This window comes from Aquarana catesbeiana, linkage group LG09, assembly GCF_042186555.1.
Source record: "Aquarana catesbeiana isolate 2022-GZ linkage group LG09, ASM4218655v1, whole genome shotgun sequence".
NCBI classification, from domain to species: domain Eukaryota; kingdom Metazoa; phylum Chordata; class Amphibia; order Anura; family Ranidae; genus Aquarana; species Aquarana catesbeiana.
Window position 1 is genome coordinate 245,626,132 of NC_133332.1, and position 16,590 is coordinate 245,642,721.

General features: G+C 43.0%; 1 protein-coding gene across 5 annotated transcripts in view; it reads left to right on the forward strand.

The window, feature by feature from the left end:
• NUP188 (nucleoporin 188) overlaps nt 1-16,590 on the forward strand; it is a 136,730-nt gene that overhangs the window by 887 nt on the left and 119,253 nt on the right. For 4 of the 5 annotated variants that reach the window (XM_073600108.1, XM_073600111.1, XM_073600109.1 and 1 more), the window contains exons 2-3: nt 12,591-12,645; nt 14,239-14,312. In XM_073600108.1, coding sequence (XP_073456209.1) covers nt 12,591-12,645; nt 14,239-14,312 — 129 coding nt within the window. Of the gene's footprint in view, nt 1-12,590; nt 12,646-14,238; nt 14,313-16,590 lie in introns of those variants that run through there. The other variant, XM_073600112.1, reaches the window with a different exon arrangement.

Here is a 16,590-nt window from a genome sequence, read left to right on the forward strand (position 1 = left end):
TTACACCTTGTACTCCACTACAACTCCCAGCATTACACCTTGTACTCCACTACAACTCCCAGCATTACACCTTGTACTCCACTACAACTCCCAGCATTACACCTTGTACAACACTACAACTCCCAGCATTACACCTTGTACTCGACTACAACTCCCAGCATTACACCTTGTACTCGACTACAACTCCCAGCATTACACCTTGTACTCGACTACAACTCCCAGCATTACACCTTGTACTCGACTACAACTCCCAGCATTACACCTTGTACTCGACTACAACTCCCAGCATTACACCTTGTACTGCACTACAACTCCCAGCATTACACCTTGTACTGCACTACAACTCCCAGCATTGTATTCTCTGCTCCAACTCCCAGCATTACACATTCTACCGCACTACAAGTCCCAGCATTACACATTCTACCGCACTACAAGTCCCAGCATTACACTATATACAGTACTGTGGAAAACTTTTAGGCAGGTGTGAAAAATACTGTAAATTAAAGAATGCTTTTAGAAATAGAAGTGTTATTTATTTATTTTTATCAATTAACAAAATAGAAAGTAAATGAAAAAAAGAGAAATCCAAATCAAATCAATATTTGGTGTGACCACCCTTTGCCTTCAATCCAGCATCAATTCTTCTAGGTACACTTGCTCACAGTTTTTGAAGGAACTCGGCAGGTAGATTGTTCCAAACATCTTGGAGAACTAACCACAGATCTGTGGATGTAGGTTGCCTCAAATCTCTCTGTCTCTTCATGTATTCCCAGACAGACTATGATGATGTTGAGATCAGGGCTCTGTGGGGGTCATACCATCACTTCCAGGACTCCTTGTTCTTTACAGTGAAGATAGTTCTTTAGGCTGCATTCACACTTCAGCGTTTTGAATCGTGAGCAGATTTGTGGCAAATACATTTGGGGCCAATCACACACCTTCCTGATAGTATGATGGATAATCACCTGCCGGTATTTCTCAGCATGGAGGACACAATTGATCAAGGCCAAATCTCCAATGCCATTTGCAGAAGTGCAGCCCCAAACTTGCAAGGAACCTCCACTGTTGCCTGCAGACACTCATTTATTGTACCGTTCTCCAGCCCTTTACCAACAAACTGCCTCCTGCTACAGCCAGATATTTCACATTTTGACTTATCAGTCCAGAGCACCTGCTGCAATTTTTCTCCACACAAAACCTATGTTTTCATGCACAGTTGAGGCACTAAAGGCCCATACACACTATTAGATTTCCTGCAGATTTTTGTCTTCAGATTTACGAAAACCATATAATATGAGGCCAAATCTTAAGAGTTTCAATTTGTATGCGATCAGGCAGGCCCTTGCACTACACGGTTTTGGTAAATTTGAAGACAAAAATCTGCAGAAAATCTAATGATGTGGATGAGGCCTTGTACACACGGTCAGATTATTGGATGAATTTTCGTCAGTGTTTTGTTTGATGCTAGTCTCAAATTGAAAGTGAAGAGGGTACTCGCCATCAGAAAATTTTCTGATGACTGAATTCAATGTCAGAAGTGACGTAATGCATTGAATTGTTTTGTATGTGTTCTTTCATTTCTGAGCATGCCTAGTCTTGCTCTTCAGATTTTTTTTTTGTCAGAAAACCGTACTAATGAAAAGAAAATCGGACGTGGTGGTCACATCAGACAAACATTTTCAAGCCTGCACATCCAGTTTTTTGCTGACGAAAATTAGTAATCAGCAGTTAAAAGCAGCATACTAACGATCAGAAAATCGGCAGATCGTCAAAATTTATCTTCAGATTTATTGACCACATGTACGGGCCTTTAGTCTTGTTTCCACGTTGGAGGTATGGCTTTTTGGCCACAGTTCTTCCATGAAGACCACTTCTTGACCGATTTCTCTGGACAGTAGATGGGTGTACCTGGGTCTCACTGGTTTCCATCCGTTCTGAGCTGATGGACATCTTCTAATGTGGAAGGGAAGTAAGCATGATGTTCTTCTGCATTAAGTTTCTTTGGCTTACCACTGCATCTATGGTTCTCAATGTTGCCCATTCCTTTGTGCTTCTTCAAAAGAGCTTCCACAGCACATCTTGAAACCCCAGTTAGCTTTGAAATCTTTGCCTGTAGAGACCTTGCTAATGCAGTATAACTACCTTGTGTCTTGTTGCTGTCTTGCCATGGTGTATGACCTCTGACATCAAACTGTCTTCCACAACCTCACCTTTGTAGCAGAGTTTGGCTGTTCCTCACCCAGTTTTAAGCCTCCTACACATGTGTTTCAGTTAATGGCCCAGTACAGGTGACAGCTTCCTGATGGGCTCATTCACATACATTTTGATGGGTATCCGACCACTCCTGAGCTCATCCCTAATCTACAATAATCTTCCAGTCGAGCTTTCAGTCATTTTGCTTTGAGTGGCCAAAGGATTGATATTGTTATAAAAAGTGGAAACAAAATCATCATCAGGCTGGTACTTCAGTGGATTTGATTGATTTGCACTGCTGTTTCAATCATTCGGTCAGTTATCCAGTTACGGACATCAGGGGATGATTTACTAAAACTGGTGCACCTCTGCATAGTAATCAATCAGCTTCCAGGTTTTATTGTCAACTTAATTAAACAAACTGGTGTTAGAAGCTGATTGGTTACCGTGCACAGCTGCACCAGATTCTGAGAGATCCAGCTTTAGTAAATCTCCACCCAGGTGTGTTACACGTACAAAAATCCTAATGGAAGTACACAGGACATGTAGTGTACACCCTCTTCTGCCCCCCCCCCCCCACACACACACACACACGTGCCAGCAATTCCCAGCTGTCAAAATGATAGGATTTCCTGTGTAGATGGAGATCTGTGGAAGCTGCTGCTGTCAGTTTACCATCTGATACAATGTTTACAAACAGTTTTCAGATGTGAGATAGGGAGTTACAACATAACATTTTTTTACTTTTGTATATGTTGTTTTATTCTGCAGTCAGGGCATGAGCAAGGCCTGATTTCACACCCATGCATTTTTAGTTTTTTGTATTTTGCAGATTTGCAAAACGGCTCCCCTGCAGTCTCAGTGTGAAAGCCCGAGTGTTTTCACACTGAGGCGATGCGCTGGCAGGATGTTAAAAAAGTCCTGCAAGCAGCATCTTTGGAGCGGTGTATACCGCTCCTCCACCAATCCTGCCCATTGAAATGAATGCGCACCGCTGCCGAAGCGCCTGCAAAGCGATTCGGCAGCGGCGTTTCACAGGTGCATTCAACCCCTTCCTCGGGCGCTAGCTGGGTTATAAGCGCCCCGCTAGCAGCCGAATAGCGCCGCTAAAACTTGGAGCGTTTTACCGTCAACGCCTGCCCGCTCCAATGTGAAGGCAGCCTTAAGTAATAAGTGATACAGAAAATTTCTTACATTTAAACAGGTAATCAAAACTTTTGGACGAAAAAAAAATGGGCTAACTTTAATGCTTATTTTTTTTTTTTTTAATTAATTAGTGTATTTTTTCCAAAAAAAATTGCGTTTGAAAGGCCGCTGCGCAAATACTGTGTGACATAAAATATTGCAGCAACCGCTATTTTATTCCCTAGGGTCTAAAAAAATATATATAATTTTTGGGGGTTCTAAGTGATTTTCTAGCAGAAAATACAGGATTTTTACTTGTAAGCAACAAATGTCAGAAAAGATTGTCTTTAGATGGTTAAACTGAGAACTCCTACACAGGAGTTCATTTCCTTGATAAAAGAAACTAAAAAGATACAATGTTTCCACTTATCAGACTTGGCAGGCTGCCCAGAGAGAAGAGAATTCGGATTGCTGGCAGGAAACGATTCTATCAGCGTTTTGCATTGCCGTCAATGCACGTTTAGCGGCGCTAGCTTTTAACCACGTTTCTCTGCCTCTATTCAAAATCAGTGGTTCCCCAGGGGAGACCATTGATTTGAATAGAAGTCGCACCGCAAGTCGGATCATCATGATCCGACTTGCGGTGCGACTTGTGTGCTGAGATGAAGGGGAACCCCCGCCAAAATGAAAAAAAAAGCCCAGCCGGTCAGGAATGGGGGTGGGGACGAGCGAGCGCCCCCTCCCCTCCTGAAACGTACTAGGCCGCATGCCCTCAACATGGGGGGGTGGGTGCTTTGGGGCAGGGGGGGCGCCCTGCAGCCCCCCCACCCCAAAGCACCTTGTCCCCATGTTGATGAGGACAAGGGCCTCTTCAAGACAACCCTGGCCGTTGGTTGTCGGGTTCTGTGGGGGGGGCTTATCGGAATCCGGGAGCCCCCTTTAATAAAGGGGCCCCAGATCCCGGCCCCCCACCCTATGTGAATGAGTATGGGGTACATGGTACCCCTACCTATTCACCTAGGAAAAAAAGTGTCAAGAAAAAAAACACACTAGACAGGTTTTTAAAGTTAATTTATTAGTCAGCTCCGGGGGTCTTCTTCTGACTTCGGGGGTCTTCTTTCGACTTCGAGGGTCTCTCCGGCTTCTTCTCCCGCACTCTGGTTCTTCTGCCGGGCTCCTCCACTATCTTCTGCTCTTTTGCTAGCGGTGGCCCGGACTTCAGCGTCTTCTTTTCCCCTCTTCTCTTCTTCCGATGTTGACACGACGCTCTCTTCAGCTGTTATGCTCTCTGAGCGCTCCGCGTCGTGTCAACATCGGGAGAAGAGAAGAGGGGAGAAGACGCTGAAGTCCGGGCCACCGCTAGCAAAAGAGCAGAAGATAGCGGAGGGCAGAAGAACCAGAGAGCGGGAGAAGACTCCGGAGAGACCCCCGAAGTCGGAAGAAGACCCCCTGAGCTGTCTAATAAATTACTTTAAAAACCTGTCTAGTGTGTTTTTTTTCTTGACACTTTTTTCCCTAGGTGAATGGGTAGGGGTACCATGTACCCCATACTCATTCACATAGGGTGGGGGGCCTGGATCTGGGGGCCCCCTTTTCCGATAAGCCCCCCGCCCGCAGACCCCGAAAACCACTGGCCAGGGTTGTCGGGAAGAGGCCCTTGTCCTCATCAACATGGGGACAAAGTGCTTTGGGGTGGGCGCCTCCCCTGCCCCAAAGCACCCACCCCTCCATGTTGAGGGCATGCGGCCTGGTACGGTTTAGGAGGGGGGGGGGGCGCACGCTCGTCCCCAACCCCATTTATGACTGGCCGGGCTGCGTGCTCGGATAAGGGTCTGGTATGGATTTGGGTGGGGGACCCCGCGCCATTTTTTCGGTGTAGGGGGTTCCCCTTACAATCCATACCAGACCGAAGGGCTTGGTATTATCTGAGGGGGGAACCCCACGTCAATTTTTTTCTCATTTTGGCGGGGGTTCCCCTTCATCCTCAGCACACAAGTCGCACCGCAAGTCGGATCATGATGATCTGACTTGCGGTGCGACTTCTATTCAAATCAATGGGCTCCCATAGGGAACCATTGATTTTGAATAGAGGCAGAAACGGCGAACGAGGCTTAACGCTTTTTTTTACAGCGCTAACTCTCGTTTAACACCTTTTACCAGTGTCTGGCGTTTCCAGTACTGCTCTTGAACGCAAATTTCTGGCGTTCAGAAAACAGCCCATAAACTCCACTGCTCATTAAAGCTAAAAAACGTCCATGTGTGCATGGACACATAGGCTAACATAGAGTGGAGTTTATGGGCTTTTAAAAAAAACGCCCAAACGCCAATAAACTGCAGTTTATGAGCTCCAGTGTGCATGGAGCCTTACAGAAGTCATTTGCAAGTCACGCTGAAGTTATAATCGGCCTTTTTTATCGGCACAATCGGCCGATGCCGATTAATTAAAAAACGACAAATATCGGCCGATATATCGGTCGACCTCTATATACCTGCTCTGTGCAGTAGATTTGCACAGAGCAGCCCAGATCCTCCTCTTCCTGGGTCCCTCTTCGCTGCTCCTGGCCCCTCCCTCCTGTTGAGTGCCCTCACAGCAAGCAGCTTGCTATGGGAGCACCGGAGCCGAGCTGCAGCTCCCTGTGTCCATCCTGAGACGGAGCTGTGTTTCAGCCCCGCCACCTCTCTCTCTCGATTATCTAACTGACTTTGACAGCAGCGGGAGCCAATGGCACCGTTGCTGTGTCTCAGCTAATCAGGAGAGAGTGTCCCGGACGGCTGAAGGACTCGTGGACATCGCTGGATAGGGATGGTGCCCAGGTAAGTTTTAGGGGGGCTGCTACACACAGAAGGCTTAATGCGTAGAATGCATTAAGATAAAAAAAACTTTTGCCTTTCCAACCACTTTAATATGCTGGTGATATTCATTAACCACTTGACCTCTGAAAGGTTTTACCCCCTTCCTGACCAGGCCTTTTTTTTGCTGTTCGGCACTGCGTTACTTTAACTGGTAACTGCGCGGTCATGCAACACTGTACCCAAACGACTTTTTGTTTTAAAAAATATATCCAATAAATTTAGACCAAAATGTATTCTGCTACATGTCTTTGTTAAAAAAAATCCCATTAATCGCTTGCCGACCGCCTCGCGCAGATATACTGCGGCAGAAGGGCTCGTACAGGCAGAATCACGTACCTGTACGTTGCCCTTTAAGAGGCGGCCAGCGGGCGCGTGCCCGCGGCAAGCTCCGTGAGTCGGGTCACGCGGACTCGATCGCCGCGGGGATACCCGGGATCGTCTCACGGGATGGAAGAACGGGGAGATGCTAATGTAAACAAGCATCTCCCCGTTCTGCCTAGTGACAGTGTCACTGATCTCTGCTCCCTGTCATCGGAGCAGAGATCAGTGACGTGTCACACACAGCCATGCCCCTCACAGTTAGAAACACGCCCCTAGCACACACTTGTCCCCTACACTGCCACCTAGTGGTTAACCCCTTCACTGCCAGTGTCATTTACACAGGAATCAGCGCATTTGTATAGCACTGATTGCTGTATAAATGACAATGGTCCCAAAAATGTGTCAAACATGTCCGATGTGTCCGCCATAATGTCGCAGTCACAATAAAAATCGCTGATCGCCATTAAAAAAAAAAAAAAAAAATTATTATTAAAAATGCCATAAAACTATCCCCTATTTTGTAAACGATATAACTTTTGCGCAAACCGATCAATAATCGCTTATTGCGATTTTTTTTTTTTTTTATGTAGAAGAATACATATCGGCCTAAACTGAGGAAAAAAATTGTTTTTTTATATATTTTTGGGGAATATTTATTATAGCAAAAAGTAAAAAATATGGCATTTTTTTTTCAAAATTGTCGCTCTTTTTTTGTTTATAGCGCAAAAAATAAAAAGTGCAGGGGTGATCAAATACCACCAAAAGAAAGCTCTAGTTGTGGGAAAAAAAAGGATGTCAAATTTGTTTTGGGAGCAATGTCGCACGACCGCGCAATTGTCAGTTAAAGCGACGCAGTGCCGAATCGCAAAAAGTGCTCTGGTCAGGAAGGGGGTAAATTCTTCAGGGGCTGAAGTGGTTAAGCGTATATTAATTGGTTTGCGCAAAAGTTATAGCGTCTACAAATTATGGTGTGTATATATACTGGAATTTACACAGCTTTTACTCTCTGACTGCTTATCTCATTTCTTGAGGTGCTTGCATACCAGGGCAGTACAACCCCTCCCCCCCCCCCCCCCCCAAATTACCCCTTTTTTGGAAAGCAGACACCCCAAGGAATTTGCTGAGAGGCATGTTGAGCCCATGGAAGATTTTAATTTTTGAAAAATTATTTTTTTATACAAAGTTGTCACCTAAATGATGTATTGCTCACGCATGCCTTGTGTATATTTGGAAATGCACACCACAATACATTCTGCTGCTTCTCTTGAGTATGGAGATACCCCTTGTGTGAGACTTTTTTTGCCAGTTTAGCCACGTACTGGTGCCGAAAACCAATCACCGCCTTCAGGCTTTCTAAGGCCTTAAATTACTAATTTCACTACCTATCACACATTTCATAGTGTAGTATGTTTGATATAAAGTTTTAATAAAATCCAGCACACACTCGCCATGTGTAAGATAAAAACTTGCATGTACATCAATAATAAAAATTAGAAAGTTTCCAACCATCAAGATGGCCGACTTCCGTGCGTGACGATGTCACGTGATCCAGCTCCACCCAATGCATTTCATCATAGAGACATCATCAGGAGCATGACCTCATGTGTACTCAGTGTCTTTATATATGGGAAGGACCAGATATGAGTCAATTACTCGCCGTGCGCTCCAAAAACCAGAAGCGTTCCTCTGGCTGGAAACCGGAAATTATGCTGTGTCCGATCAGACAAAACACATGTGGGAATCGAAAAGCAGAACTTAAATCAAAAGTTCAGATTACAAAGTTGTCCCCAGGTACCACACCATACAGTGCCTTGAAAAAGTATTCATACCACTTGAAATTTTCCACATTTTGTCATGTTACAACCAAAAACGTAAATGTTTTTATTGGGATTTTATGTGATAGACCAAAACAAATTGGTACATAAGTGTGAAGTGGAAGTAAAATTATAAATGGTTTTAATTTTTTTACAAATAAATATGTGAAAAGTGTGGTGTGCATTTGTATTCAGCCACCCTGAGTCAATACTTTTTAGAACCACCTTTCACTGCAATTACAGCTGCAAGTTTTTTTGGGGATGTCTCTACCAGCTTTGCACATCTAGAGTGACATTTTTGCCCATTCTTCTTTTTAAAATGTCTTAAGCTCTGTCAGATTGGATGGAGAACATCTGTGAACAGCAATTTTCAAGTCTTGCCACAGATTCTCAATTGGATTTAGGTCTGGAGTTTGACTGGACCATTCTAACACATGAATATGCTTTGATCTAAACCGTTCCATTGTAGCTCTGGCTGTATGTTTAGGGTAGTTGTCCTGCTGGAAGGTGAACCTCTGCCCCAGTGTCAAGTCTTTTGCAGACTCTTAACAGGTTTTCTTCTAAGATTGCCCTGTATTTGGCTCCATCCATCTTCCCAACAACTCTAAGCAGCTTCCCTGTTCCTGCTGAAGAAAAGGATTCCCACAACATGATGCTGCCACCACCATGTTTCACGGTGGGGATGGTGTGTTCAGGGTGATGTGCAGTGTTATGCCCCGTACACACAATCGGAAATTACGCCAGCAAAAGTCCGATGTGAGCTTTTGGTCGGAAATTCCGACCGTGTGTATGCTCCATTGGACTTTTGCTGGCGGAATTTCCGCCAGCAAAAGATTTAGAGCAGGATCTGTATTTTTCCGACGAAAAAAAGTTCCTATCAGAAATTCCGATCGTCTGTAGCAATTCCCGACACGCAAAATTCCTACGCATGCTCGGAAACAATTTGACGCATGCGCGGAAGCATTGAACTTCATTTTCTCGGGTCGTCATAGTGTTGTACGTCACTGCGTTCTTGGCGGTCGAAAGTTCAGAGAACTTTTGTGTGACCGTGTGTCTGCAAGACAAGCTTGAGCGGACTTCTCTCAGAAAAACCATCCAAGGTTTTTCTGACGGAAATGCCGATTGTGTATACGGGGCATTAGGTTTCCACCACACATAGCGTTTTGCTTTTAGGCCAAAAAATTCAATTTTGGCCTCATCTGACCAGAGCACCTTCTTCCACACGTTTGCTGTGTCCCCCACATGGTTTCTCGCAAACTGCAAATGGGACATTTTATGTCTTTCTTCTTGCCACTCTTCCATAAAGGCCAGATTTGTGGAGTGCACGACTAATAGTTGTCCTGTGGACAGATTCTCCCACCTGGCTGTGGATCTCTGCAGCTCCTCCAGAGTTACCATGGACCTCTTGGCTGCTTCTCTGTTTAATGCTCTCCTTGCCCGGACTGTCAGTTTAGGTGGACGGCCATGTCTTGGTAGGTTTGCAGTTGTGCCATACTCTTTCCATTTTCAGATGATGGATTGAACAGTGCTCCATAAGATTTTCAAAGCTTGGCATATTGTTTTATAACCTAACCCTGCTTTTAACTTCTCCACAACTTTATCCTTGACCTGTCTGGTGTGTTCCTTGGCCTTCATAATGCTGTTTGTTCACTAAGGTTCTCTAACAAACCTCTGAGGGCTTTACAGAACAGCTGTATTGATTTATTTTTTTAATCAGAAAAGAAGTGTCATTGTACAAAATTTCAAGAAGTACAAACAGTCGGAGTATATGCTCCGGATATATAAAACTTATAAGTATTGAATTCACATCTCAAAGATAGTAAAAGTTTTCAGGGCTTGTGCATAATACCAGGGTATACATCTTACACAGTAAATCTAGTAGTCATCATAACATATGCTAATAAAGCAAAACAGAAAAAAAACAAAAACTGGTGAAGCATGTGCTATTATCCAAACAAATTCTCCCGTCATGTAGTAAAGGCACCTATCACAATGCAGTATCCATCTACCGCCAACAGCCCACCCAGGCCTGTAGGATCTATGACATGGATCCTTTATGACCTTACTCCTATACTTGGAGCAGTCTAGTAAGAACCAGTTGTGGCGGGGCCACTTAACAGCTGTATTTACACTGAGATTAAATTGCACACAGGTGGACTCTATTTACCAATTAGGTGACTTCTGAAGGCAATTTGTTCCACTAGATTTTAGTTTTGGGGATCAGAGTAAAGGTGACTGAATACAAATGCAAGCCAGACTTTTCAGATATTTATTTGTAAAAAAATTGTGAAAACCATTTAACATTTTCCTTCCACTTCAAAATTATGTGCCTCTTTGTGTTGGTCTATCACATAAAATCCCAATAAAACATGACAAAATGTGGAAAATTTCAAGGGGTATGAATACATTTTCAGGGCACTGTATATGACATTACAGAAATGGAAGCTTAAATAATAAAAAAAAATTAAAAAAAAAATCTTTGGTTGATCAAACACATTACAGAGGTGGCAAATTGGAAAACATTTGAGTAAAACAAAAATTAATGGGTATAAAAACAATGCATATCACATGCATATGTAGCCATGCAAGGTTAACGACATATAGTGGTTGAAAACGTTCAATAAATTCATCCATTATTTATGAAGACATTATTGCCCCTGTCCTGCCTCTAGCACTGAGAACCGAGCGATCGAACACCGCATGTGGGCGGCTCCTGACTCCAGGCATGTGAGCGGACACTGACTCCATTGTCTCGATCTTGCCCGCGCCTGTACGGGCTCTGTGACGGTAGCTGACAGTGGATGAAAACGGGTAACAGGAGTGCGAAACGAACTGCACTCCTGTGATCCACAGCAGAAGTACAGCCAAACAAGCTTTGGCTGTACTTCTTTAAACAACCTTCCTCAGGGGATGTTGGGTAAGGCTCTGTTTCCACTAGTGCGACTTTTCATGCGACTTGGGACTGAAAAGTCGCATGACAAATTGTTTCCAATGATTTCCAATGAGTACCGTTCATATCTGTGCGACTTCAAGTCACAGCGACTTCAAAGTAGTCCCTGCACTACTTTGGTCCCACTTTGATGCGACTTGAGGTCCATAGATACAGGCATTGCTTCAAATCGCGGTAAAAAATTGCGGCAAAATCGCGCGACTTTGGGGGCGCACTAGTGGAAACATAGCCTTAAAGTGCCTTCATATATCAGATTGTGTACTTAAAGCGGTGTTCCACCCAAAAAAAAAAAAAAATAAAAGCCAGCAGCTACACGTACTGCAGCTGCTGGCTTTTAATAATAAAAGGACACTTGCCTGTCCTGGAGTCCAGCAATGTCGACACCGCAGCTGATGTTTCCATCACCTGATGGAAACATCAGCTGTCGGGTGCTGTCGCCGCCATTGCGGGTAAGGGTACCCGGCAGTGTAGCCTTATGGCTTCATGACGGGAACCCTACTGCGCATGTGTGAGGCCCCGCTCCTCTCTCCTACTGTCCCAGCGACAGGGAGAGGGGGAGGGAGCCCCACGGTGCTGTTACTGCAGAAATCCACAGTAAAAGCAGCCTAGCCCCCCATATCCCACAGGAAGTCGGAGTAAGTTGTCAAGGAAGGGAGGGCCACCCGATTTGACAAGCACCCTCACCAGTCGATGGAGGTTAGAAAAAAGTGTCTTGACAAAGGAAAGCCACCAAGGGTGTCCATAAAGTCAGGCCGGTATATTAGACCTAGTGAGTATGGTGTCCTGCCTAGGAACTCGCATATCACCCACTTTCTCTCTTAATGCATGCATGTATAATTACAGTAATGCATGTTTTTAGTGAATTGACTACTTTTGAGGTAAACCTGTATCTCTGAGCAGGGAAAAGTACTGAAGGCCTTGCTCTGGGTCCATATCAGAAGTTTCAGGCTTCAGTATCTTCAAGTGCAGGGCTGTATATCTTCAGCGCAGGATAGTTAAGTATGCAAATGAAGGGCTAAGTATTGTTAAGGGAGGTTAAAAGTCAGATTAGGGAGTCATTGATTTTTGAGTTGCCTTTTGTGCTGAGTGCCATGCACCAAAAACTAACCGTGATGGAGTCCTGACACCAAAAATGAATTTATTTTTTACTTTAGTCTGCTTTGTGAAGAAAATGTCCTATGAATAAATAACATGGTTACATTTTTGTTCCTGTTTAAAATGTGCATAATGATATTTATATTCGGGGATCTGATCGCAATACTACTCTTATAACCTTTGCCACATCACCGGTTGGTTTTCAGGAACTAATCATCTTTGTTTGATTTTGTTTATAGAAGCAGCCGGGAGCTGTGGACCATTCTGCTTGGGCGATCGGCCATGAGGGACCCCGTAAGTGAAATATTTCATTGTGGAACTTTCATTGACCCAACCAAGAAATATAAGCCACTGACCTCTTTGTAAAAGGAGTTTCTTATTGCTATGATGATCCTTTTGCTACACTAATTCCAAATCACTATCCCAAAGAACAAGTAATGTGTAGGCAGACGTTGTGATCTGTGTATTTGTTCCAGATTAGCGATTTAGAAGGTACTGAAGCCAAAGGATCAGCCTTTGAGCCTTCATATTTCTTATGACAAGTCTTCCTTCAGTACATGATAATAAAAACAGTTAGAGCAAAAAAATATAAGGTTTTGTCTTGGTGGGTTAGGAGGTACACTGCAGTCAGAGTTGAAAATAAAGCTTTGAGACGTATAAAGATAGCACAGCATACCTGTGCAATATTTCAAGACTGTGTCAAGCCAAGATTACTTTTTTTTTTGTAGTTTTGGAAAAAAGTAGGGTATTATTAGTGCTCCTGTTGAGTTTTTACTGCTTTTCAGGGATTCAGTAGAGAGAATTCCCTTATTTTCTGTTGCAGTGACAACAGTTTCCGAAGACAGGAAATGTGTGATAATCTCTAATGGCAACGCAGATGGAATGATTATTTATTTATTTTTTCTGCTGGTGAAACCATTGTCGATGTGACAGAAAGGCTGACCATACATTATACATAGTTACAATTTTCTTGTTTAATGTCCTTTTAGATTTACTTGTAGTGCAAGGGCCTGCTTGATTGCACACAAATTAAATGTGTAGGTCTGACTTTATATGGTTTTGGTAAATCTAAAGGAAAATTGTTTAATGTATGGCCAGGATAAGTGAGGAAAAATCTCCCTAACTGAGCCTTAAATAGCAGTAAAACCTGACAGAGGGTCTAACCCTTTTCCACTCTAATCTGAAAAAAGTGTTGGTTGGGCATACACTTTAAGTTGTAATGTCAAAATATGTTGGCACTAATAATGTTCTTAAAGCTATGAATCAATTAGGCCTGTTCTTAATTTTAAATTTGATTATAAAGGAAAGGCAGAGAAAGAAAGCGCATAGCACAGGCTTCAGGAGGTACACTTGGGCCTCATTTACATCTGAGCATTTTTTAGCTGGAAGCTCAAAGTTTCAAAACTGTTAATCAAATTCCCATGTTCCCATGGTGGCCATTCACATATGAAAACTCAGGCACCTGTAGCTCAACGCATCGGCGCTCTAAAAGCTAATTTTGAGGCAAATGTGGCCATTTTTGGCCCTGCACACTTCAGTGAGAACATCTGTAAACGCTCAAATCAAGTGTTTTTGAGTGTTTTTTAATTTTTCAAGCCTAATTAAGCCTATTTTAATCTGTGATAACTAGTCTCCTCCCCTCGTGCTTTCCATTGGGTGAAACAACAATGTGTCAAGCTTGAATACACATGTAAAATGCTTGAAATACACAATCCATGGCTACTTTATTAGGTACACTTTACTAGTACCGGATTGAATCTTACTAACTATGAATTGGTAGTTTGGAAGCTCTAAAAAGGGCATTTCCCTCTCTTTGCATGAAACATTCATTTGGTAACAAAAACGTGTTCTGTTTAGTAATATATGACAAATGTAACTGATTCCTAGATGCAGATCAAGGGCGAGCTTGATCGATATGGGGGAAGATTTCTTCAAGGCTTGGCCTTCTACAAACCTCCCAGGTACGCAAATATAATGTAATTGGGGTAAGCAAAAACAAGCTTATCAAATATTTGATTTCTTTTTGTCTATAATAGACCTAGTTCACATCTGCATGCTGGGGTGTATGTGTGCTGCACATTGCATTTTGTACATATTGCCATTGAGCTCTATGTTATGTGAACTGGCACCACAACACAATGTACATAGAGCAGTTGCATTGCAGGAATATGTTTATTTTACCACAATGCACAGGTAAGAATGGTCCCTTGGGGTTTATGGGCCCATTCACATCTCAATGTTGCCGTCCTTGCATTTTTGATGAGTTTCCAGTCAAAGGGATACTGGAAACTCATCAAAAGTGCAGCTAAGGACACCTTTTTTTTTTTTTTTGCATTACACCAGCAACATTGAGATGTGAATGGGTCTGTAAACCCCAAGGGATCATTCTTACCTGTGCATTGTGGTAAGGAGAGGCAAAATAAACACATTTTTGCAATGCACCTGCTCTATATACATTGTGTTGTGGTGCCATTCACTTGTGTTTACTTCAAATACCCAATCATGTTGGAGGGATATTTAAAGAATACCATATATTTGCTAGCACATGTTTCGGTATTTAAAGTAAATACAGGTTATCAACAATTTACTAACATTAAACCCCAGTGTTTATCATGTATTTTTATATTTGATTTTATTATAAGTGCTAATTAATAAAGAAAATGCATAAACTGTTCTGGAATGAATTTCTCTGGGTGCTAGTACAACCTTTTAAATGTTGAGATTGATCTGCTGTGTGCAAAGAAACATAAACTGTCTCATGACCTTGGCTATATCATAGGTAGCTCAATTGGAGAATGGACAAACTGCAAGATGCTTAAAACAAGGAAAATATCAAATTGGCATGTTAACCACTTCACCCCCCCCCCCCCCCCCCCCGGAAGATTTTACTACCTTCCTGACCAGAGCACTTTTTGCGATTTGGCACGGAGTCGCTTTAACTGACAATTGAGCGGTCATGCGACATTGCACCCAAACATAATAGAGCTTTCTTTTGGTGGTATTTGATCACTTCTGCGGTTTTTGTTTTTTGCTCTGTAAACAAAAAAGAGCGACAATTTTGAAAAAAAAAACAATATTTTTTACGTTTTGCTATAATAAATATCCCCCAAAATTATATAAAAAAAATTTTTTTTTTATTTTTTCCTCAGTTTAGGCCGATTAATAAGCGTGTATTGATAGCGTCTGCAAAATAGGGGATAGTTTTATGGCATTTTAATTTTTTTATTTGTTTATTTTTTTTATTAGTAATGGCAGCAATCTGCAATTTTTATCGGGACTGCGACATTATGGCGGACACGTCCGACAATTTTGACACTATTTTGGGACCATTGTCATTTATACAGCGATCAGTGCTATAAAAATGCACTGATTACTGTGTAAATGACACTGGCAGTGAAGGGGTTAACCACTAGGGGGCGATGAAGGGGTTAAGTGTTTCCTAGGGAGTGATTCTAACTGTGGGGGGGGATGGGCTTCAAGTCACATGACAGTGATCACTGCTCCCGATGACGGGGAGCGGTGATCTCTGTCATGACACAGGCCAGAATGGGGAAGTGCCTTGTTTACATAGGATCACCAGGAGACCGGCGGACATAGAGTCCCGTGGGCATGAGCACGCTGTACGCGGCTCGTGCACGCACCTGCTATCCCCAGCTCTTAAAGGGGTCGTATAGGTACGCTCATTTGCCCACCGCTGCCATTGTGCCGACGTATATCGACGTGCGGCAGTCGGCAGGTGGTTGATGATGACTTGACAAGTCTGCTTGAGAAAAATTCACAAATGTAGCGGGATAGGTGTGTCTATATCCTTCTGCTTGGAATGAAATATGATGGAAACAAAGGTAGCAGACCGGATAATATGGTATAGTGGCTATTCCTAGAGGAGATGGCACTCTGAGACCGGGTTCACACGGAACGTTTGCCTTTTCTAGATGCCTCTCCACCTGGCAGCAACGCTTTGGCAGAAAAAAAACACTTGACACTTAATTAGACGTGTGTAAAATATTTTAGACGTGTCAAGTTTAACTAAAGGCAAAACTTTTTTTTTAGTTTTGGATAGAGAGAAGAGCGATTAAAACAACTGTCAGGTTTTTATTTCTGCCTGTACCCCGATTAAGGAGATTGACTCTCTCTCTATTTTACCGTTCTTGAAAGTGAAAGTAGAATAAAATCCCAAATTTTGGGTTGTCCCCAGAAAAGTAATGAAGGGGAAAATTTTCCAATGGGCACACTAGTTTG